Raw genomic sequence first — 21460 nt, forward strand, 5'->3', positions numbered from 1 at the left:
CTCATTGGTCACATGACTAGTTTCACCATTAACAGTGACGTTAGGGGCGGAGCTTGCAGCAGGTTAGACCAATCACAGGAAGTGATGTCATATTAAAATCAGCTGATGGACAGATGACAAAGGTCAAGGGAAAGTCACAACTTTTATTTGTTTTCATCAGTAAAAATTAAAAACTAGAAGAAGTCACATGATCAGTGGGTCAGAGGTCGGTGTCTCTCTGCGCCTCCATCGCTCTCTGCATCTTCTCCACCATCCAGACGGGAACCGTGAACGGCTTCAGCTCGTCCATCCTCACGTCAGGACACTCCCTGGAAAAATCATTAATAAATAAATACACACACACACACACATTAATAAATAAATACACACACACACATTAATAAATAAATACACACACACACACACATTAATAAATAAATACACACACACATTAATAAATAAATACACACACACACACACACATTAATAAATAAATACACACACACACATTAATAAATAAATACACACACACACATTAATAAATAAATACACACACACACACATTAATAAATAAATACACACACACACACACATTAATAAATAAATACACACACATTAATAAATAAATACACACACACACATTAATAAATAAATACACACACACACACACACATTAATAAATAAATACACTCCCTGGAAACAAAAACATTAATAAATAAATACACACACATACGCATTAATAAATACACACACACACATTAATGAATACACTCCATGAACACACACACACATTAATAAATAAATACACACACACACATTAACGCATGCCCCCTCATGTGAAGGGGGCGTGGCCTATGTCCTCACCTGTACTCATCACTGCGGGACAGGTCCTGGATGTCCTCCTCAATCAGCAGGTAGGCCTGGACACAGGGACACAGGGACACAGAGACAACGTTAGGGGGAGGAGCTAAGCTGCAGCGGAGGCGTTACCATGACACCAGCATCCTCACCATCTTCCCTCCCGTGGCCCTCATGTGATGTCTCTCAGCCAACCACTGCTTGTCCTTTGCATCTGCAGCATACTGAGACAGAGTGACATCATCACACATGTGACATCATCACACACCATGACATCACTTCCTGACTCGTTTACCTTGAACAGGTCCGAGTGTTTGATGTAGATCCGTCCTCTGGTCCCGCCCATCCCCAGCGCCCTGCAGTCACATCACTTCCTGTCAGCTTGCTCTACGTTACACTGTCAATAAAGCTTACTTCCTGGTTACTTCCTGTTTACTTCCTGTTTACTCACTTGTTGGCTCTGGAGCCGAGAACGAACGTGCTGCTGTCGCTGAGTCTGGACGGATCCCACTTAGGCCCCTCCCTCCTGACAGGATCGGCCTTGAGCTTCACTCTGAGGACACACGGGACAGATGGGACAGTCAGGACAGATGGGACAGACAGGACAGTCAGGACAGATGGGACAGTCAGGACACACGGGACAGATGGGACAGTCAGGACACACAGGACAGTCAGGACACACGGGACACACGGGACACACGGGACAGATGGGACAGACGGGACACACGGGACACACAGGACACGGTGACTCACTGAGAGGAAAAGCCCAGAGGACGATCAGACGATGCGACGGCACCTGGACGCGTCTTTCTCTGAGGACAAACAATCTGATACGTGAATAATGTCTGTGTGTGTGTGTGTATATATAAACACACACACACACACACATATATATCTGTCCCTGTCCCTGTCCCTGTCCCTGTATCTATACCTGTCCCTGTATCTATACCTGTACCTGTCCCTGTCCCTGTACCTGTATCTATACCTGTCCCTGTCCCTGTCCCTGTATCTATACCTGTACCTGTCCCTGTATCTATACCTGTCCCTGTCCCTGTACCTGTACCTGTCCCTGTCCCTATACCTGTCCCCGTGTCTGGTTGATGTCACACCTTCTTCAGGAAGGGGCTTCCTCTCTGACCACAGTCTTCATCAGCAGGTCTGGACCTCTGTAAGGACAGAGAGAACCAGGTGAGAACAGTCCAGGTGCTCCTGTTGGTGACTGGACAGTCTGACCACTCCTACCTTGATAGCAACGTCTGGCCCCGCCCTCTTCACCTCAGCATCTGGAAACAGCTGTTTAGCCTGGTAATGACATTACATGCAGGTGAGGTCAAAGTTCACATCATGTAGCCGATCTGCACTATCATGGACGAAACCCTGTGTTTACGTGTTCCAGGACGTTCCTGCAGGTCTCCCTGATCAGCTGATCAGTCTGAACTTCATCTCCAACGTTCTCCTTTACGTTCTCCGCTGCCTTCTCAAAGAACTGCAACACAAACACACCTGTGTGCTTATAACGGTTTACACCTGTTTATCCACACCCACCCAACCTGACCTCTGACCTTGTGGTACTTCCTAAACACAGCCATGATGTCATCATTGAAGCTGGGCTGAAGCACCGCCCTCAACAGGTCCATGGACACCTGAGGATCAGTGTAGCTGCACACAGGAACCAACACGGCAATCAATCAATCAATCAATCAATCAATCAATCACAGATCAACCAATCAATCATTCAATCACAGATCAATCAATCAATCACAGATCAATCAATCAATCAATCACAGATCAATCAATCAATCACAGATCAATCAATCAATCAATCAATCAATCAATCAATCAATCAATCACAGATCAACCAATCAATCAATCAATCACAGATCAATCAATCAATCAATCACAGATCGATCAATCAATCCCATATCAATCAATCAATCAATCACAGATCAATTAATCAATCAATCACAGATCAACCAACCAATCAACCAATCAATCAATCACAGATCAACCAACCAATCAACCAATCAATCAATCACAGATCAGTCAATCACAGATCAATCAATCAATCACAGATCAATCAATCAATCACAGATCAATCAATCAGCTGACCTGACAGTCATGTGTGAGCGTCGTCCTCTTTTCTGAATCTGTCGATGTTTGATCATCAGGTTCCACGGCTTCTAAACAGTTATTGATCACCTTTATATTTACACCTTTACATTAGATTTATATCCACCTCATACATCTCGTACAAATATACTAGACAATAAAGTCTCTTCTGATTCTGATAAACTGTTCATTGTCCATCTGAGTTGTTGAAAAAAAGCCTTTATAGTAAGTGTTGCAATATAACACACATTATAAACCACCCGGCCACAAAGTAAAGCTCCTCCCCTCTAGTCTGTGGTTTCAGCTTCATTCTGTGTTACTGGTTCAATAAGAAGCTTCTCCAGTGTCTCCACGTTTCTTTCCTCCAGTGTTTTTATTCAGATCTTGTATTGACGATGTCAGAGTCTGAGTCTCCAGCTCATCCTAAACCTTCTCTCTGGGTTCAGGTCTGGGTTCAGGTCTGGGTTCAGGTCTGGACTCTGATCTGGTCTCATGGTTCCTGAACCTCTTTCTCTATCTGAGCCCCATGAATCCTGGTGGTGTCATATGAAAGAATAACCTGGTCATCCAGAATATTCAGGAGGAGACCAATGAGCCTGAGTCTGAGCAAACCCACATCAGGGGCATTTCTGCTGCTCCCTATCAGATTGGAGCCTTTTTTCCCGGTTGTCCTCCCGGATTAGTTGTTTTCTTAAGGCTACACAGCTTTTCAGAAGACCATGGTTCTCCACTATCCTTCCAGCTAGTATAGTCTCTTAACAACAGTTCTCTATCAGATTACAGTTCCTCCTTACCAGATAACTCTCCTCCACCAGACTAACATCTTCTCCTCCTCCAGACTAACATCTCCTCCACCAGACTAACATCTCCTCCACCAGACTAACATCTCCTCCTCCAGACTAACATCTCCTCCTCCACCAGACTAACATCTCCTCCACCAGACTAACATCTCCTCCACCAGACTAACATCTCCTCCTCCACCAGACTAACATCTCCTCCTCCACCAGACTAACATCTCCTCCTCCAGACTAACGTCTCCTCCTCCAGACTAACATCTCCTCCTCCTCCAGACTAACATCTCCTCCTCCTCCAGACTAACATCTCCTCCTCCAGACTAACGTCTCCTCCTCCAGACTAACATCTCCTCCACCAGACTAACATCTTCTCCTCCAGACTAACATCTCCTCCTCCACCAGACTAACATCTCCTCCACCAGACTAACATCTTCTCCTCCACCAGACTAACATCTCCTCCTCCAGACTAACATCTCCTCCTCCACCAGACTAACATCTCCTCCTCCACCAGACTAACATCTCTCACCATCTCTCCTCACCAGTACTCTTAATACGATCTCTCCTCCACCAGACTAACATCTCCTCCTCCAGACTAACGTCTCCTCCACCAGACTAACATCTCCTCCTCCAGATCTAACATCTCCTCCTCCAGACTAACATCTCTCCTCCTCTCTCCTCCAGACTAACATCTCCTCCTCACCAGACTAACATCTCCTCCTCCAGACTAACATCTCCTCCTCCACCAGACTAACATCTCCTCCTCCTCCAGACTAACATCTCCTCCCCAGACTAACAGTCTCTCCACCAGACTAACATCTCCTCTCCACCAGACTAACATCTCCTCCACCAGACTAACATCTCCTCCTCCACCAGACTAACATCTCCTCCTCCAGACTAACATCTCCTCCTCCACCAGACTAACATCTCCTCCACCAGACTAACATCTCCTAATGATCCACCAGGAGGCGCTGGACTATGAGCTCAGTTACATCCAGGTCGAGACTCTTTCTGACCAGACTGTGTATGTTGTGATATGTCATAATAAGTGTTGTCCTGTGGTGTTACACGGTTCCTGCTATGACGTGGTTCTTACTGGGCTCGGGTCCAGCTGCTCGGGTCCATCCTGCTCCAGCCAGTCCCGGCCTCCCTCGCTGCGTTGAGCTCCCATCATATATCGGAGCGAGTAGCTGAAGGCAGCTAACGGTAGCAGCTAACAGCGGAAGCTAACGGTAGCAGCTAACAGCGGAAGCTAACGGTAGTCGCTAACTGTGGGAGCTAGCGGTGTTTAGTCTCCGCAGCAGAAGACTCAAACTCCCGTTAGCTGTTGGTCTGTGAGGCGCTGGCGAGGTCCAAACCAGATCAGCAATAAAAGGGATCATTAAACCATCGAGTGTCTGCGGACTGAGGTTCGTTTCGTTAACAGGGAGCTACACTTCCGGTATACAGTCGCTGCATAAAGCCGATAAAACTAGCAACAACAATGGCGGCTCTTCCGGCCTGTTCCTTTCAGAATAAAATACACGTCAGAAGGCCAGTCCAGCCTCTCTGGTTCAACCCGTCTGATCACTTATTCATGGACATGTCACAACCTTTTTTTTAAGTCCTCATATTTACATATTTTTATTGAGTTAAATGTCAATAACAACAGGAAATAAACATTTAAAATAAAACCTGTTTTGCTGGTTGATGGACTGGATGTGTGAGAAGGACGAGCTGCTCTGGTCGTGTTGTTTAAATATATCTTTACTGCAGTCTGTTTGCAGGACGAAGGACAAACGGAGGAGATACAAATGAGAGAAGAACCATCCTGACGTTCCTACTTTAATTTAGGATTATTTCATACAGACACTAAAACTTCTGGAGTCTGTTTCCTGCGTCCAACATTAGCCTAGCTTAGCACAGACACTGGGATACTGGGACAGAAACCGGCTGATAGATGTGAAGACGAAGTTCATGCACAAGAGAAACAGACGTCCTACAGATAGAGATCTTCTTAGAACACTTTGGTTTAGTTTAAAACACTCTGATCTTTAAAAAGGTTAAATTAAGTCAAATAAAAAAAGAAGCCTCAACATCAACAGTCCCACTGTACACTATCTACACTGATGTCACACCCGACTGGACCATCTCAGCCAATCAGAGAAGAGACAGCAGTCAGGAAGTGGGAGGAGCCACATAGCTCCTTTAAATAAATTCTGACCTCAAATAAAACATAATGACGACCAAACATTTATAAACATTAAGAGAAACGACTTCAAAAAGTTGATAAATGCTGAAACTACATGAGAAGGAACATGAAGCTCATCACACGCCGCCATCTGACCAGTCTGACTCCATTACCCACAATCCACTGCGGAAGGTTACAGAGAAGAAGGCGGAGCCAGAAGTGAGGTTGAGTCCGACTCAAAGTAGGAATAGAAACGATAGCTGCCTTACCAACAGCTCACCCTGCCCAGCTGGCCCGGGAACCAATCAGAGCCCTCGGCTGGCCCGGGGACCAATCAGAGCCCTCGGCTGGCCCGGGAACCAATCAGAGCCCTCGGCTGGCCCGGGGACCAATCAGAGCCCTCGGCTGGCCTGGGGACCAATCAGAGCCCTCGGCTGGCCTGGGGACCAATCAGAGCCCTCGGCTGGCCTATCACATGACATAACAGTTGAATCAAAGGTTTTTATTGGTGGAGCCCAACAAACGTTCCAGTGCAATGGCCAATCAGACCAGCAGAGGGGAGGGGTTTGGATCAGGCCCCACCCCCGCTGGCAGAGGGGCATTGTGGGTATGAGCTGAGGGTGTGCTACAGGTGCTGGTGAGGGACAAACTGAACAAAAAGAACAGTCAGCAAACACAGAAATGTGAACTCTCCAGCAGGTGGAGGGTGTGGTTGGGATAAGCCACACCCATTCAGGCAGCCATCTTGTCTTGAGGACTGCCCAAGTTCAGACGGCGGCCATCTTGTCTTGAGGACTGCTACTGCTGCTGCTGCTGCTGCTGCTATTGTTGTTGTTGTCATGGCCACCTGGTGACGCCACACTCTGTGTCCTATCAGAAGCCTTGGGGGCGGAGTCTCTCTCTCCAGCGGGGGCGGGGCCAGGGGAGGACAGGGAGGAGCTGCGAGTCAGGGCGGGCCGGTACGCTGCTGTCAGCTCAGCCAGACGCTCTGGAGTCGGACCCCACTTCGCAAAACCGGCCTCGTTCTGGAGGAAGAGAACTGCAGTACCATGGACGGCCCGGTAGTACATCTCATCCCTGGAGGCCCACAGAGCAGAACCTGATTATACACATCGCCATGGTGACAGCAGGCAGAGTGGTACCAGTAGTACCAGTACCAGTGTTACCAGTAGTACCAGTAGTACCTCTTGCAGAGGTGCTGACTCCCGGACCGGTACTCGTGCTCATAGGCCGGGACGTTCATCTGGTGCCGGAGGAACCGGCTTCCCTCCATACGGGTCAGAGCCGGCGTCACAGGGTCGCGCCACTCAGGGACGAAAACGATGAAGGACAGAGGTTCTGAGGACTGGTTCAACAAGTCCTGAGGGACAAGGCCCACAATTAGTCCACAGAACAGGACAGGCAGGGACAGAGGGGGACAAACTGGTGGTTGGACTGACCTCAAAATGCGTCACCATGGCGTCCATCAGCTCCTCACAGAAGGGAGGGTTGGCTTCAAACGAGCCGCTGACGGGACAGAAGGACAGGAACGGCCTGGAGACAATCCAGGGCACCCGAGTGTTACCCAGGTGTGTCCAGTTGTGTATCACAGGTATATATATATATTTGGTGCATATCTCAGGTGTGTATCTCAGGTGTGTATATATCAGGTGCATATCTCAGGTGTGTATATATCAGGTGCATATCTCAGGTGCGTCCAGGTGTGTGTGTATATATCAGGTGTGTATATATCAGGTGTGTATATATATCTCAGGTGCGTGCATATTTCAGGTGTGTATATCTCAGGTGTGTATATATCAGGTGCATATCTCAGGTGTGTATATAAATCAGGTGCATATCTTAGGTGTGTGCATATCTCAGGTGTGTATATATCAGGTGCATATCTCAGGTGTGTATATATCAGGTGAATATCTCAGGTGCATCCAGGTGTGTGTGTATATATATCAGGTGTGTATATATCAGGTGTGTACATATCAGGTGCATATCTCAGGTGTGTATATATATCTCAGGTGTGTATATATATCTCAGGTGTATATATATCTCAGGTGTATATATCTCAGGTGTGTATATATATCTCAGGTGTATATATATATCTCAGGTGTATATATATATATCTCAGGTGTATATATATATATCTCAGGTGTATATATCTCAGGTGTGTATATATATCTCAGGTGCATGCATATTTCAGGTGTGTATATCTCAGGTGTGTATATATCAGGTGCGTATCTCAGGTGTGTATATATCAGGTGCATATCTCAGGTGCATATCTCAGGTGTGTATATATCAGGTGCATATCTCAGGTGTGTGCATATCTCAGGTGTGTATATAAATCAGGTGCGTATCTCAGGTGTGTATATATCAGGTGCATATCTCAGGTGTGTATATATCAGGTGAATATCTCAGGTGCGTCCAGGTGTGTGTGTATATATATCAGGTGTGTATATATCAGGTGTGTACATATCAGGTGCATATCTCAGGTGCGTGCATATCTCAGGTGTGTATATATATCTCAGGTGTGTATATATATCTCAGGTATATATATATATCTCAGGTGTGTATATATATCAGGTGTGTGTATATCAGGTGTGTACATATCAGGTGCATATCTCAGGTGTGTATATATATCTCAGGTGTATATATATATCTCAGGTGCGTATATCTCAGGTATATATATCCCAGGTGCGTATATCTCAGGTGTGTGTATATCCCAGGTGTATATATCCCAGGTGTGCATATCTCAGGTGTGCCTGTCTCACCCTCTGGAGCCGAAGAAGCCGTCCGTGTCGGGGAACGCTGAGCAGAACTGTTTAAAGTAGCAGTTTAGCGGCGAAGCGAAACACTCGAAGGAAACTCCGAACTGACGGTTCAAGGTCTCAAACACGGCCACCGGCAGCGCCCCCTGCAGGCCCGTCCCCTCGTTAGCACCGCTGCCAAACATCACCTGGACAGACACACGCCTCGTTAATAGCCCTCACCATGACAACAGCAGCTGAGACCTGATTGGCTGAGTCAGCTGACCTGGTATCTCTTCAGGAGGCACCAGACTCTGGACAGGAACTTCTCAAAGCGGGGATCGTCTATACAGCTGTACCTGTACAACAGCTCCTGGACAGGTAGACAGACAGGTTAGAGACAGACAGACAGGTAGAGACAGGTAGAGACAGACAGGTTAGAGACAGACAGGTTAGAGACAGGTTAGAGACAGGTAGAGACAGGTAGAGACAGACAGGTTAGAGACAGGTTAGAGACAGGTAGAGACAGGGTAGAGACAGACAGGTAGAGACAGACAGACAGGTAGAGACAGACAGGTTAGAGACAGACAGACAGGTAGAGACAGGTAGAGACAGACAGGTTAGAGACAGACAGGTTAGAGACAGGTTAGAGACAGGTAGAGACAGGGTAGAGACAGACAGGTTAGAGACAGGTAGAGACAGGGTAGAGACAGACAGACAGGTTAGAGACAGACAGACAGGTAGAGACAGACAGACAGGTTAGAGACAGACAGACAGGTTAGAGACAGACAGGTTAGAGACAGACAGACAGGTAGAGACAGGTAGAGACAGACAGGTAGACAGACAGGTAGACAGACAGGTAGAGACAGACAGGTTAGAGACAGGTTAGAGACAGGTTAGAGACAGGGTAGAGACAGGGTAGAGACAGACAGACAGGTTAGAGACAGGTAGGTAGAGACAGGTTAGAGACAGGTAGAGACAGACAGGTAGAGACAGACAGGTAGAGAGACAGGTAGAGACAGACAGGTAGAGACAGACAGACAGGTAGAGACAGACAGGTTAGAGACAGGTAGAGACAGACAGGTTAGAGACAGGTAGAGACAGACAGACAGGTAGAGACAGGTAGAGACAGACAGGTAGAGACAGACCAGGACCACTAACCAGCTTGCTGAAGTGTCCTCTGTTGACTTTGACCATCTCGCCCCTGAAGCGGAGACAGGCCACGTCGTTCTCAAAGTGGAGCTCTACCCGGGGGAGGGGGGGCGACGGCATGGCGAGACGGACCGGGTAACAGTAGACCAGGCGGGAGGGGGGCGGCGACGCACACGTCTCTGGTGGACAGGTACAAAACACAGGTCAGAGAAACACCGGGGGGCGCGGGTCCGGACAGACCGGGGGGGAGGGGGGAGCGTACCTGGGGGCGTGTCTGGACAGACCGGGGGGCGTGTCTGGACATACCTGGGGGCGGGTCCGGGGGGGGGGGGGGGGGGGGGCGTACCTGTGGGCGGGTCTGGACAGACCGGGGGGGGGGGGGGCGTACCTGGGGGCGGGTCTGGACGTACCTGGGGGCGGGTCCGGCAGGAGGCTCAGGTGAGTCTGTCTGAGGCGGCGGCTGTACTCAGACGACAGCTGGTAGATCTTAGAACAGATTCCCTCCACAGAGTCTTTGGCCACGGCCGCTACATGAGGACCACACTGCTGCCTCAGGTGCTCCAGGCGGTCCTGGAGAACACAGGAGAACCTCACCAGCTGGTCTACGGGAGAACCTCACCAGCTGGTCTACAACTAGACTAAAACTATCACATACAGAAATGACTAAAACGTGAATAGAACTAATCATTAAATTTTTACGTCCAAAAGACTAAATCGAACGTCAGGGCAGAACATCAGGGCAGAACGTCAGGGCAGAACGTCAGGGCAGAACGTCAGGGGAGAACGTCAGGAGAGAACGTCGGGGCAGAACGTCAGGGGAAAACGTCAGGGGAGAACGTCAGGGGAGAACGTCAGGGCAGAACGTCAGGGGAGAACGTCAGGGGAGAACGTCAGGGCAGAACGTCAGGGGAGAACGTCAGGGGAGAACGTCAGGGGAAAACGTCAGGGGAAAACGTCAGGGGAAAACGTCAGGGAAAACGTTACCATGTAGTCCTCCTTGCTCGCTGAGTGGTCTCGGCGCAGCCAGCTCATAGTGTCCTCCGCGTTCCACTTCACCACCTTCCTGCTCTCAGGACTCGCATTCCTGCACAGAGCACAGGTCACAGGTCACAGGGCACAGAGCACAGGTCACAGGTCACAGGTCACAGGTCACAGGTCACAGGTCACAGGGCACAGGTCACAGGTCAGGTGACCTCAGAGGCACAGAGCGCTGTGATTGGCTCGCTCAGACTTACCTGGAGTCAATCATCTTCTTGGCAGCTTCCGCGTATCTGAACAGCAGCTTCCGAGCTTCTTCTTTGTACTTGATACGAGACAATCTGAGACACAGGAGTCAGTTACTATCACCACAGGTAGACAGACAGGTAGACACACAGACAGGTAGACAGACAGACAGACAGACAGACAGACAGACAGACAGGTAGACAGGCAGACGGGTAGAGAGACAGACAGGTAGACAGACAGGTAAACAGGTAAACAGGTGAACAGACGGGTACCTGATGGGGATGTCGTTCATCACCTCCCTGAACATGGACGGGGAAATGACCGGCTCACAGTCGCTGGGCAGCAGAGGGTCCTGACCTTTGTCGATGACCTTCCTCTCCAGCAGCCAGCGGTTGAAGGACTCGCGAGGAGGATCGATACCTGAACACACGATCCAGGTGAGTCTGAGGGTTCCCCGAGCACAGGTGAGCACAGGTGAGCGTTCAGACCTACCTTCCCTCTGGTGGCACAGCTCGTGGTAGTGTTGCCTCAGCTTGGTGACGAGCTGCGCCCTCTGCAGCTCGATCTCGGGGTGGGGGGGCAGGTGGTGGGCGGGGGGGTGCTCTCTGATCACTGCGTTGGTCTGGACGTCCAGGTCCCAGTACACACTGCAACAACCACGACACGGGTCAACACCTGGACCAGGGGTCCACAACAGGAGGGGCGGGGCTTCAGTACTCACACAGCTGGCCTGTAGGGGGCGGGGGCAGGGGCGGGGCTCTGTGTAGTGGGCGTGGCCGGCTGGGCCTGTTTGTCTTCGGGGGCGGAGCTCCAGGGTTTGACCCCGGGGGTGCTGGGAGAGATGGGCGTGCTGGGCTCCACCTAAAACAATACACAGGTTAAACTCCGTTTCCCATAAGCCACTGCACTCACACCACCTCACACTCCCTCTTACTTTGACACGCTTGAAGCTGTTAGGCCCCGCCCCCTGCTCCTCAGAGCTCCTCCTCTTCCTCTGACCGTTACCAAGGTTACCGTCTCCGCCCTCTGCCGGAGCCGCGTTCAGACCTAAAGGATCAGACTGAGAGAAAGTTCATTAGACATGAACTGATTGGTTACAGCTTGTTATTAATTTATTAATTAGACTCTTGAATGAACTCACGATGACATCATGCTGACCCAGAACTGGAACCTCCCACAGGCTCTGATTGGTGAATCTGTTGAAGTAGTACGGCCGGTTCTCCCTCCGAGACCAGCACTTGGACCATCCCGCCTGGACGAGCTCATCTGACACAGAGAGGACAGGGACAGGGACAGGGACAGAGTCAGAGGACAGAGACAGAGGACAGAGACAGAGGACAGAGACAGAGACAGAGTCAGAGACAGAGTCAGAGGCAGAGGACAGAGTCAGAGACAGAGACAGAGGACAGAGGACAGAGTCAGAGGACAGAGTCAGAGACAGAGACAGAGACAGAGACAGAGGACAGAGTCAGAGTCAGAGTCAGAGGACAGAGTCAGAGACAGAGGCAGAGGACAGAGGACAGAGTCAGAGACAGAGGACAGAGTCAGAGGACAGAGACAGACACAGAGACAGAGACAGAGACAGAGTCAGAGGACAGAGGACAGAGTCAGAGTCAGAGGACAGAGTCAGAGACAGAGGACAGAGGACAGAGTCAGAGACAGAGTCAGAGACAGAGTCAGAGTCAGAGGACAGAGACAGAGACAGAGGACAGAGTCAGAGACAGAGTCAGAGTCAGAGGACAGAGACAGAGTCAGAGGACAGAGTCAGAGACAGAGGCAGAGGACAGAGACAGAGGACAGAGGACAGAGTCAGAGTCAGAGGACAGAGTCAGAGTCAAAGACAGAGACAGAGTCAGAGACAGAGACAGAGTCAGAGACAGAGTCAGAGACAGAGACAGAGACAGAGTCAGAGACAGAGACAGAGTCAGAGACAGAGACAGAGTCAGAGTCAGAGGCAGAGGACAGAGTCAGAGACAGAGACAGAGGACAGAGGACAGAGTCAGAGACAGAGTCAGAGACAGAGACAGAGACAGAGGACAGAGACAGAGACAGAGTCAGAGACAGAGACAGAGGACAGAGACAGAGGACAGAGGACAGAGTCAGAGTCAGAGGACAGAGACAGAGTCAGAGACAGAGACAGAGTCAGAGACAGAGACAGAGTCAGAGACAGAGACAGAGTCAGAGTCAGAGACAGAGTCAGAGACAGAGGACAGAGACAGAGACAGAGACAGAGGACAGAGTCAGAGACAGAGTCAGAGTCAGAGGACAGAGACAGAGACAGAGGACAGAGGACAGAGTCAGAGACAGAGTCAGAGTCAGAGTCAGAGGACAGAGTCAGAGTCAGAGGCAGAGACAGAGACAGAGACAGAGACAGAGCAGAGTCAGAGACAGAGTCAGAGTCAGAGACAGAGACGACAGAGTCAGGACAGGAGACAGAGTCAGAGACAGAGTCAGAGTCAGGAAGCAAGCAGAGCAGAGACAGAGTCAGAGATCAGAGTCAGAGCAACAGAGACAGAGTCAGAGACAGAGGACAGAGACAGAGGACAGAGGACAGAGACAGAGTCAGAGACAGAGACGAGACAGAGGACAGAGTCAGAGACAGAGTCAGAGTCAGAGTCAGAGGACGGAGACAGAGTCAGAGTCAGAGTCAGAGACAGAGACAGAGACAGAGTCAGAGACAGAGACAGAGTCAGAGACAGAGACAGAGACAGAGTCAGAGACAGAGGACAGAGACAGAGACAGAGTCAGAGACAGAGGACAGAGACAGAGGACAGAGGACAGAGACAGAGTCAGAGACAGAGGACAGAGACAGAGGACAGAGGACAGAGGACAGAGTCAGAGACAGAGTCAGAGTCAGAGTCAGAGGACGGAGTCAGAGACAGAGACAGAGACAGAGTCAGAGTCAGAGGACAGAGACAGAGTCAGAGACAGAGGACAGAGACAGAGGACAGAGACAGAGACAGAGTCAGAGTCAGAGACAGAGACAGAGTCAGAGTCAGAGTCAGAGACAGAGTCAGACCCAAAGTTTGGGGCAGGGGTTACCTGGGAGCTCAGGTGTTTTGGAGGTGGTGGACGGAGAAAGGGGCGGTCCCTGAGAGGAGGCGGGGCCAGAGGGAGACACCATGGTGGCCGCCTCCCCCTTTACTGATCCCTGGCTGTCATTGGACATCACAGCTGCTCATCAGAATGACATCGACCTGCCGGGACAGGAAGACATGCAATACAGGTGAGGTGGAGCAGACCTGACACACCTGGACATAAACACGCTATGATCGTCCTCAGTGTGTTTTGTTTACCGGAGAAAGGCATCATGGGAAACAGTCATAAACACAAATCAGTCCGATCAGACCAGACTGCGTCGGTCCAACCGATTAATCATACTGGATAATAAACCTTATTTCTGTCCTTGGTTCCATGTCTGTGACTGTACCCCACAGTACTTCTCTCCGGTAAACATGAACACACCGGGTGATCATCATGTCCGGGTCTGACCGGTCCGGACCGATCGGATCAGACCGGGATCAGCTTCATCACTTTAGGGCTCTAACGTTTCTTCAAGCTCCTTCTGTTCATAAAGCAGCGTCTCAGTGAATATAAATGAACGTAAATTAATACAAATGAATATAAACGATCACATTGGTGGATCAGCAGGACGTTTGTGTCACTTAATCACGATCTTTACATTTGATCGTGTTTTCTTTCCCAACGCAGAAACGAGCGCCATGGTTACACGCATGCGCCTGGCAGACCGTCCAAACAAACAGGGAGGAGGAGGAGGGGGAGGAGGAGGACAACAAAAGGCTGCGGTAGCTCCTCCGTCGCCCGGACTCAACACAGCAAACCAGCGGCGGTCCGTGCCGATCCGCAATGGCTCCGCGCAATGCCAAACCGGAGCCGACCGCCATAAACCACCATCCCCGAGCGTCCCGCCGCTCGCTGTGCCGTTAATCTCCATTTGGCGCTTCCCGCTCGGTCTGGACTCGGAGACGCAGCCTCCGCTTCTCTCACAAGATGGCGGACACGCCCCTGCCACAGAGCTGCGCGCCTTCTCAAACATTTCTGCTCCGTAGCGCAAACTCTGCCTCCCCATGTCCCGTTTCCCCGGTTCATCCGAAGACCGAAACCTTCCGCCGCGTGTCGGTGCGGTCGGAGGGGTCCTACGGGGTCGCTTGCCCTTACCTTGACCAGTTAAGTTGCGGACAGTTGCGGGTTCTGCGCGCTTGTTTCGGGTCCTCCGCGCCGCTCCCTCCCCGCCTGCTCAGACATCTTTACAGGGACCCAGGCTCAAACACTGCGCATGCGCAGCGCCTCTCCTGCTTCCGGTCCTGAGTTGTCCACTTCCCGCCGCCATGTTGAGAAGGTCAAAGCTGATAAAAAAATACCTGAAAATAAAATATGTTGAACCTGAACCACAAAAATAATAAAACGTATAAAAGTAGCATCATAAAACATGTATGAATAAAATCTAGAATCATAAAACATACTCACATAAGAATATAGTGCCATAAAAACATTACCGTTATGCAATAAGCCCCATATTTATATTTATTCTTCAGTCCACCTACATTCAGTAAATACATTTACACTAACATACACCATTTGCTCTATTGTTTAATTGTTTGCTGTTTAGAAACGCTGCTATTTTTCCCTCATTATACCAATTCCATTCATTTCTGTGCTGCTGGTGCTTTCATTGTATAGATTGTGTTTTATTGTGTATAGCTGCTGTAGTTTTTTGTCTTTATGCTACTATAGTTTCTAGTTTTATTTATTGCTCACAAACCAAAAAGCTGCCAGAATGGCTGTTTTCCACCAAACAATGACAATAAAAACTTCTTATTCTTAAATAAAATCATAAAACATTTTGACTGTTCCTTTCAGGGGTCACCACAGCCAGGGTCATCTGTTTCCATTTTACCCTGTCGTCTTCTAAATATGGCCAGTGCATTAGGTACCACTCCCTGTGAGGAACCAACTGACCTGCGATTAGTATATAGTTTTATTCGTATTATTGTTGTCATCGACTATTGGAGACGTGTGAGTGTGCCATAAATTAACACGACATGTTCTGCTTTTCTCATCCAGGCCACATGGAGGCACTGTAGCCGAGTCTCAAACACTAAACCAGATCATAAAAATGCGTCAGACGAACATTTGATGCATGTTTTTATTTCTGAGGCTTTAAAAACAATCACATGTCGGCTCAGGTGGAGTCGTGTAGGTCAGAGGTCACGACGCTCTCCCGCTGCAGCATCAGGTCCACAGCGGCCTCCACGTCCTCCACCACGTGGCTTGGCTGCAGCAGGTCCGGCTCCATGACCAGGGTCTCAGTGAGGGCGTTCTGGTCGCTAGGCATCGGGGAGTCAGGATTATAGACCCCTGTGCACACCTGAGGACAAGTAGAGGAGCGTTAACATTTGAAACATCTCTGTAGGACGCTGCCAGTCACAGACTGCAGGACCTTTACCTTTTACATCAGGGCTCAAACCTTCGGCCCAACTTCTGTTATAAACACTGGGATTATTACTTGGTGCCACTTTTATTTTTCTGACTGTCTAGAGGGTCCATCAGTCCCACCTGGTTTAGTTTCATTGCTGTCCTTCATGTGGCTCATCCTTCCCTACTTACCAGAATAGATCGACACTGAGCAGCAGACGGTGTCTCCTCTGCCACCATCACATGACTTCCTGGTCCCTGTGCAGCCATCTTGGCTGGAGGCGTCATGGCGGCGTGCTGCTGAGCCAGATACTGGTTGTATCGGTTTGCGCCGTAGATGTCGGTCATTAGGTTGTCCCTAGGCAACAAAAACAAGACAAACGGTGTTGGAGGCGGCGGTGAATTAGATCTAGATCACATCTGAACAGTCTGTGGGAGTTTATCTATGAATTTCAGAATCAGAAAACTTTTTGATGTTATCGCTCCCATAAAGTGACAGTTTCAAGGTGACAAAGTCAAATACAAATAGAATGAAGTTATATAAGAAAAATGTATAAAAAATATAAAGCTGCTGAATGTAACTAATAAGTAAGTTTCAATTTTATTTTGAAAACAAGTTATCAGTAAAGTAACTCAGGCACTTTTTAAAGGAGTAATCAGTAACCAGATTACTTTTTCTAGGTAGCTGTGGCAGTACAGGTCATCTGCTACTCACTTCGGGACCTTTACCTCTAAAGAGCCCCCGCCATCTGAAAAGACTCACCCTGGACAGGAAGTGTTTCTTCTTCCTCGCTATCGTCCACATTTAGAAACCGGTTTCATTCTTATGGAGCTACATTACCATGGTAACTTACTCTGAACAGTTAACCTGCTTCAGGTCAGGGTAACTTTCAGGATTTATCTGAATCTGATAAAAGGCTCCGCCCACCAGCCAATCAGCTGTTCAGGAAAGAATCACATGTCCTTTCATTGAAGACCTGATTGAGATCGGAGCCCAAATCACTAGAAGAGCGTTACGGCGTGAACGCATCTTCAGGAGATAATCACACAAAGAAGAGGATGTTTTAGCTCAAACTCAGCTCAGAATCAGGATCATTTCATTCAGGACAACAACCTGATGTATTGATGTGATGTCACAGCTTTGTTGTCGCCCAGGTAACATGATAGAATGATGTTTTTATCTTTTTACTCCAGAGGGGTCACATCTGGGGGAATGACACTGATTCATCTCTGCAGCTCATTGGTTGGGATTCATGGCTTCATTAAATCTAAACTAACTGAACCACTGATGTGTAGTTTACACATGTATTTAATCTGCAGTCCTTCGTCTTATGGTGTCTCTTTGATGCAGCCGCTGTGTTTGACTTTTCTCTTCATATCTGAGGAGAATCAGTCTTTGTGGATCTGCCTCATGTTTGTGATTGTTCTGCTGCCTTGGAACCCGCCCTCATACGATTCACAACAACACAAACCTGGTTCAGTTACTGAGCTGATAACCAGCGTCATGATACCACTTATCCAGATCATCACTGTTGTGGATAAGTTCAGCTGGATAAGTTGGAAGAACCCCAGGTAAGTTGAGCTACTTCCTGATACAGGCCTCTGATCCATTGAGGATCATTAAAGTCTAAGTTTGAAAAGAAGAGTGTGTTTACCCGACAGCATAGACGGTGCTGATCTTGTGGTCATGGTTCTGCCTCTGCAGCAGCTGCTCTGCGTACTGGTATGTCATCAGGCTGGGTTTCCCCAACATGGCTTCGTACCGCAGCTCCCGACCCGTCAGCTTCCTGAACGCCGCCTCCAGACACAGCAGGAACATCCCATGGCCAAACCTGAGGGGGAGGAGTCACAGCACATCAGTCAGTTCAAAGCCCCTCCCCCGACCTGATAGCTAACAGGAAATGTTACCGTGGTGACGGAGCCTCGGCCATCCAAACCAGGTCCATGTTACAAGCAAGGACCGGCAGCTGGGTGGACAAGTGGGAATCGTACATGCAACCAGGTCTCCCATTGGTCAAGAGCACGTCAATCAACAGCTGTAGGCTGGTCTCCCATCGCACAGGCTCCCCAAACAGGATGATTGCTATGGCAACGCAGAGCTGGTTATGAGGTGGTGGTGGTTGTTGTGGTTGTTGTTGTGAGGTGGTGGTGGTTGTTGTAGTTGTGGTTGTGCTTGTGGTGGTTGTTGTAGTTGTGGTTGTGGTTGTGGTTGTTGTTGCTGTGGTGGTTGTTGTTGTGAGATGGTGGTGGTTGTGTTACCTTGTATTTGGGGGAGACTCTGCAAAGAAGATGACTGACACAAATAAACAAACACGTGCTAACGTTAACCTGAAAGTTATAGTGTTAACATTAGCCTGAAAGTTATAATTATTGTGAAACTCACAGGTGACCGCTTCCTGTTGTGCTCCACCATGTCCAGCAGGGGGTGATGTTCTGAGAGCTGCTCCATGGTCACAACGTTCTGGAAACCCAGACTGGCAACTACTGGTCAAGATGTCAACTATTTCACAAGCAGAAAACTCACCAACAACAGCAACAAACTCACCAACAACAGCAGCAAACTCACCAACAACAGCAGCAAACTCACCAACAACAGCAACAAACTCACCAACAACAGCAACAACCTGTGTATGAACTATCATGAGGAAACAGAGAGGATGTTTTGAGCTTTCTAGGCCACCATAGCTGAGAAGACACAAGGTATTGTGGGTAAGATTTCCCTGACGTTGTTATTACATTGTGATGCTGGAATAAAAGAGTTGACCTAAAACTCCAGTCCCTACTTAAGCTTTATTTCCATACATGGCCTACCTCAGCACCGCCCACTTTAAATCTCTATTTCCATTGGTAGAAGGTGGCGGAACGAGGCCAAAGGGAAACTTTTCTGGGTTAGTTTTAGTCCCACCTCTTTGGTCGGTCCGAAGTAGGTGAATCGGGGCCAAAAATGTGACGTAAAACACTGCTTACTACTGATTGATCAGCTGCTCACTTTCAACTTTCTGCTTTCGTGTCAGTACATTTTCTGAAATAATGACTGGAAAATTAATATCATTGTGGACCAACCCAGAGGTGAAGGCTTTTCTGTCCATAGGACATGTATGGAAATCCAGCTTTAAAGGGCTATGTCAGGGGGTCATGTCCTGGGTCAGGGTTAGGATAAGGGGACCAGAGGGTCAGGGTCAGGGTAAGGATAAGGGGGCCAGGGGGTCAGGGTCAGGGTTAGGATAAGGGGGCCAGGGTAAGGGGACCACGGTCAGGGTTAGGATAAGGGGGTCAGGGTGAGGGGGCCAGGGTCAGGGTTAGGGGGCCAGGGGGTCAGGGTTAAGATAAGGGGGTCAGGGTGAGGGGGCCAGGGGGTCAGGGTAAGGGGGCCAGGGTCAGGGTTAGGATAAGGGGGCCGGGGTCAGGGTAAGGGGGTCAGGGTCAGGGTTAGGATAAGGGGACCAGGGGGTCAGGGTCAGGGTTAGGATAAGGGGGCTGGGGTCAGGGTAAGGGGGTCAGGGTCAGGGTTAGGATAAGGGGACCAGGGGGTCAGGGTCAGGGTAAGGATAAGGGGGCCATGGGATCAGGGTCAGGGTTAGGATAAGGGGGCCAGGGTAAGGGTTAGGATAAGGGGGCAATGGGGTCAGAGTAAGGGGGCCAGGGTCAGGGTTAGGATAAGGGGGCCAGGGGGTCAGAGTAAGGGGGCCAGGGCTCAGGGTAAGGATAAGGGGGCCAGGGGGTCAGAGTAAGGGGGTCAGGGTTAGGGGGCCAGGGGGTCAGGGTAAGGGGGTCAGGGTCAGGGTTAGGATAAGGGGACCAGGGGGTCAGGGTAAGGGGGCCAGGGTCAGGGTAAGGGGGGCCAGGGTCAGTGTTAGGGGGCCAGGGGGTCAGGGTAAGGGGGTCAGGGTCAGAGTAAGGATAAGGGGGCAAGGGGGTCAGAGTAAGGGGGCCAGGGCTCAGGGTAAGGATAAGGGGGCCAGGGGGTCAGAGTAAGGGGGCCAGGGTCAGGGTAAGGGGGGCCAGGGTCAGTGTTAGGGGGCCAGGGGGTCAGGGTAAGGGGGTCAGGGTCAGAGTAAGGATAAGGGGGCCAGGGGGTCAGGGTCAGGTCCAGGGTTCAGGACCAGGAGTGGAGGATACTCTCTGGCGATGTGGGTCACGGGTCCTTGTCCCGACACCAGGACACATTTATCGTGGAACGTCTTCATCGCCTGCAAAGGACTGTGGGAAAGAACCACCTGCTCCGGGACGATCTACAAAGAGAGGGGGGAGTATCACATGACTTTGTCGGTCCAATCAGAGCTCAGCATGAGGAGGTGAGGTCGTCCATGTGTCCCACCTGGACGTCCAGCAGCCGAGACAGCTGCTGCGCTTTGTCCCGTCTCTGACAACTTCCTGCATTGGTGACGAACACCACAGGAAACAGGAAGTTGTCGTTTGGGTCCAGAAGTTTCCTGAAGGCGCGACGAGCTGCTGGGAGGACGTCCCCCCCACGGAGAAGGACGCCGTCCACGTCCAAGAGGATGCCCGCCTGACACGGACACACAGGGTTAGAGACAGGTTAGGGACAGACGGGATGGGGGGGGGTACTTTATGACCACAGTGGGCGATCTGCTGACGCCTACTTCCAGCAGGATAACGCACCGTGTCATGTGGGAGGAAAGCGAAGAACCCGGAGAACCCGGAGAAAACCCACGCAGACACAGGGAGGACATGCAAACTCCCCCCAGAAAGACCTGAGCTGGACTTGAACCCGGACCTTCTCGCTGGCAGGGATCAGCGCTATGTGTGTGTTTGTGACTATATATATATATATATATATATGTGTGTCTATGTCTGTGCTGCCTCTGACTAGTATGTACAGTCACTGTGTCTGACATGCTCCTTCTGTCTTCACCTCACAGGATCTGGGCCAAAAGCAGCTCAACAGCGCCCCCCCACCATCAATGTATCACAGTGTTATTCTCTGGTCAGGAGTGGAAGTGCACCAATAAATAATATTCAATTAGAGCGCTGCAGAAAGAAAA

The 21460-nt window shown here is 49.8% G+C and overlaps 3 protein-coding genes across 4 annotated transcripts in view; all 3 read right to left on the bottom strand.

The window, feature by feature from the left end:
- Positions 1 to 123: 123 nt before the first annotated feature.
- Positions 124 to 5173, bottom strand: LOC125006559 (deoxynucleotidyltransferase terminal-interacting protein 1). The gene is made up of 12 exons (XM_047582704.1): positions 4834 to 5173; positions 2947 to 3017; positions 2400 to 2496; positions 2225 to 2323; positions 2080 to 2139; positions 1947 to 2003; positions 1591 to 1649; positions 1289 to 1390; positions 1133 to 1193; positions 990 to 1061; positions 844 to 899; positions 124 to 308 (listed from the first exon to the last, which is right to left on the bottom strand). Exons 1-12 carry the CDS (start codon positions 4909 to 4911, stop codon positions 200 to 202), a joined length of 921 nt encoding a protein of 306 aa, XP_047438660.1. The 5' UTR covers positions 4912 to 5173; the 3' UTR covers positions 124 to 199.
- A 292-nt stretch (positions 5174 to 5465) lies between these two features.
- pcif1 (phosphorylated CTD interacting factor 1) lies at positions 5466 to 14210 on the bottom strand. Its single transcript, XM_047582703.1, has 15 exons — positions 14061 to 14210; positions 12160 to 12284; positions 11953 to 12078; positions 11740 to 11879; positions 11511 to 11665; positions 11291 to 11438; positions 11030 to 11113; positions 10779 to 10878; positions 10205 to 10364; positions 9804 to 9973; positions 8929 to 9015; positions 8667 to 8851; positions 7347 to 7440; positions 7092 to 7267; positions 5466 to 6984 (listed from the first exon to the last, which is right to left on the bottom strand). The coding sequence occupies exons 1-15, from the start codon at positions 14185 to 14187 to the stop codon at positions 6675 to 6677; spliced, it is 2187 nt and encodes a 728-aa protein (XP_047438659.1). The 5' UTR covers positions 14188 to 14210; the 3' UTR covers positions 5466 to 6674.
- Positions 14211 to 16167: 1957 nt separating this feature from the next.
- zgc:77375 (uncharacterized protein LOC402927 homolog) overlaps positions 16168 to 21460 on the bottom strand; it is a 5684-nt gene continuing 391 nt past the window's right edge. The window contains exons 2-9 of one of the 2 annotated variants that reach the window (XM_047583184.1): positions 20773 to 20964; positions 20574 to 20686; positions 18838 to 18928; positions 18714 to 18732; positions 18363 to 18537; positions 18110 to 18286; positions 16647 to 16812; positions 16168 to 16407 (exon numbers count right to left, since the gene is read on the bottom strand). In XM_047583184.1, the coding sequence (XP_047439140.1) occupies positions 16222 to 16407; positions 16647 to 16812; positions 18110 to 18286; positions 18363 to 18537; positions 18714 to 18732; positions 18838 to 18928; positions 20574 to 20686; positions 20773 to 20964 (1119 nt within the window). In that variant the 3' untranslated portion in view covers positions 16168 to 16221. Of the gene's footprint in view, positions 16408 to 16646; positions 16813 to 18109; positions 18287 to 18362; positions 18538 to 18713; positions 18748 to 18837; positions 18929 to 20573; positions 20687 to 20772; positions 20965 to 21460 lie in introns of both variants that reach the window. The other variant, XM_047583183.1, reaches the window with a different exon arrangement.

The sequence above is a fragment of the Mugil cephalus genome, chromosome 4 (genome assembly GCF_022458985.1).
Source record: "Mugil cephalus isolate CIBA_MC_2020 chromosome 4, CIBA_Mcephalus_1.1, whole genome shotgun sequence".
Lineage (NCBI taxonomy): Eukaryota > Metazoa > Chordata > Actinopteri > Mugiliformes > Mugilidae > Mugil > Mugil cephalus.

What these genes read in the sequence shown, in the direction of transcription:
- pcif1 (XM_047582703.1), bottom strand. Translation starts at nt 14,187, where the DNA reads ATGTCCAATGACAGCCAGGGATCAGTAAAGGGGGAGGCGGCCACCATG. An exon ending in CAAAACACCTGAGCTCCCAG is followed by an intron (nt 12,285 to 14,060) that starts GTAACCCCTGCC and finishes TCTCTGTGTCAG; the next exon opens with ATGAGCTCGTCCAGGCGGGA. An exon ending in GGCTTCTTCGGCTCCAGAGG is followed by an intron (nt 7,441 to 8,666) that starts GTGAGACAGGCA and finishes GATTGTCTCCAG; the next exon opens with GCCGTTCCTGTCCTTCTGTC.
- LOC125006559 (XM_047582704.1), bottom strand. Translation starts at nt 4,911, where the DNA reads ATGATGGGAGCTCAACGCAGCGAGGGAGGCCGGGACTGGCTGGAGCAG. An exon ending in AGCAGCTGGACCCGAGCCCA is followed by an intron (nt 3,018 to 4,833) that starts GTAAGAACCACG and finishes ATAACTGTTTAG; the next exon opens with AAGCCGTGGAACCTGATGAT. An exon ending in GGCCAGACGTTGCTATCAAG is followed by an intron (nt 2,004 to 2,079) that starts GTAGGAGTGGTC and finishes CTGTCCTTACAG; the next exon opens with AGGTCCAGACCTGCTGATGA.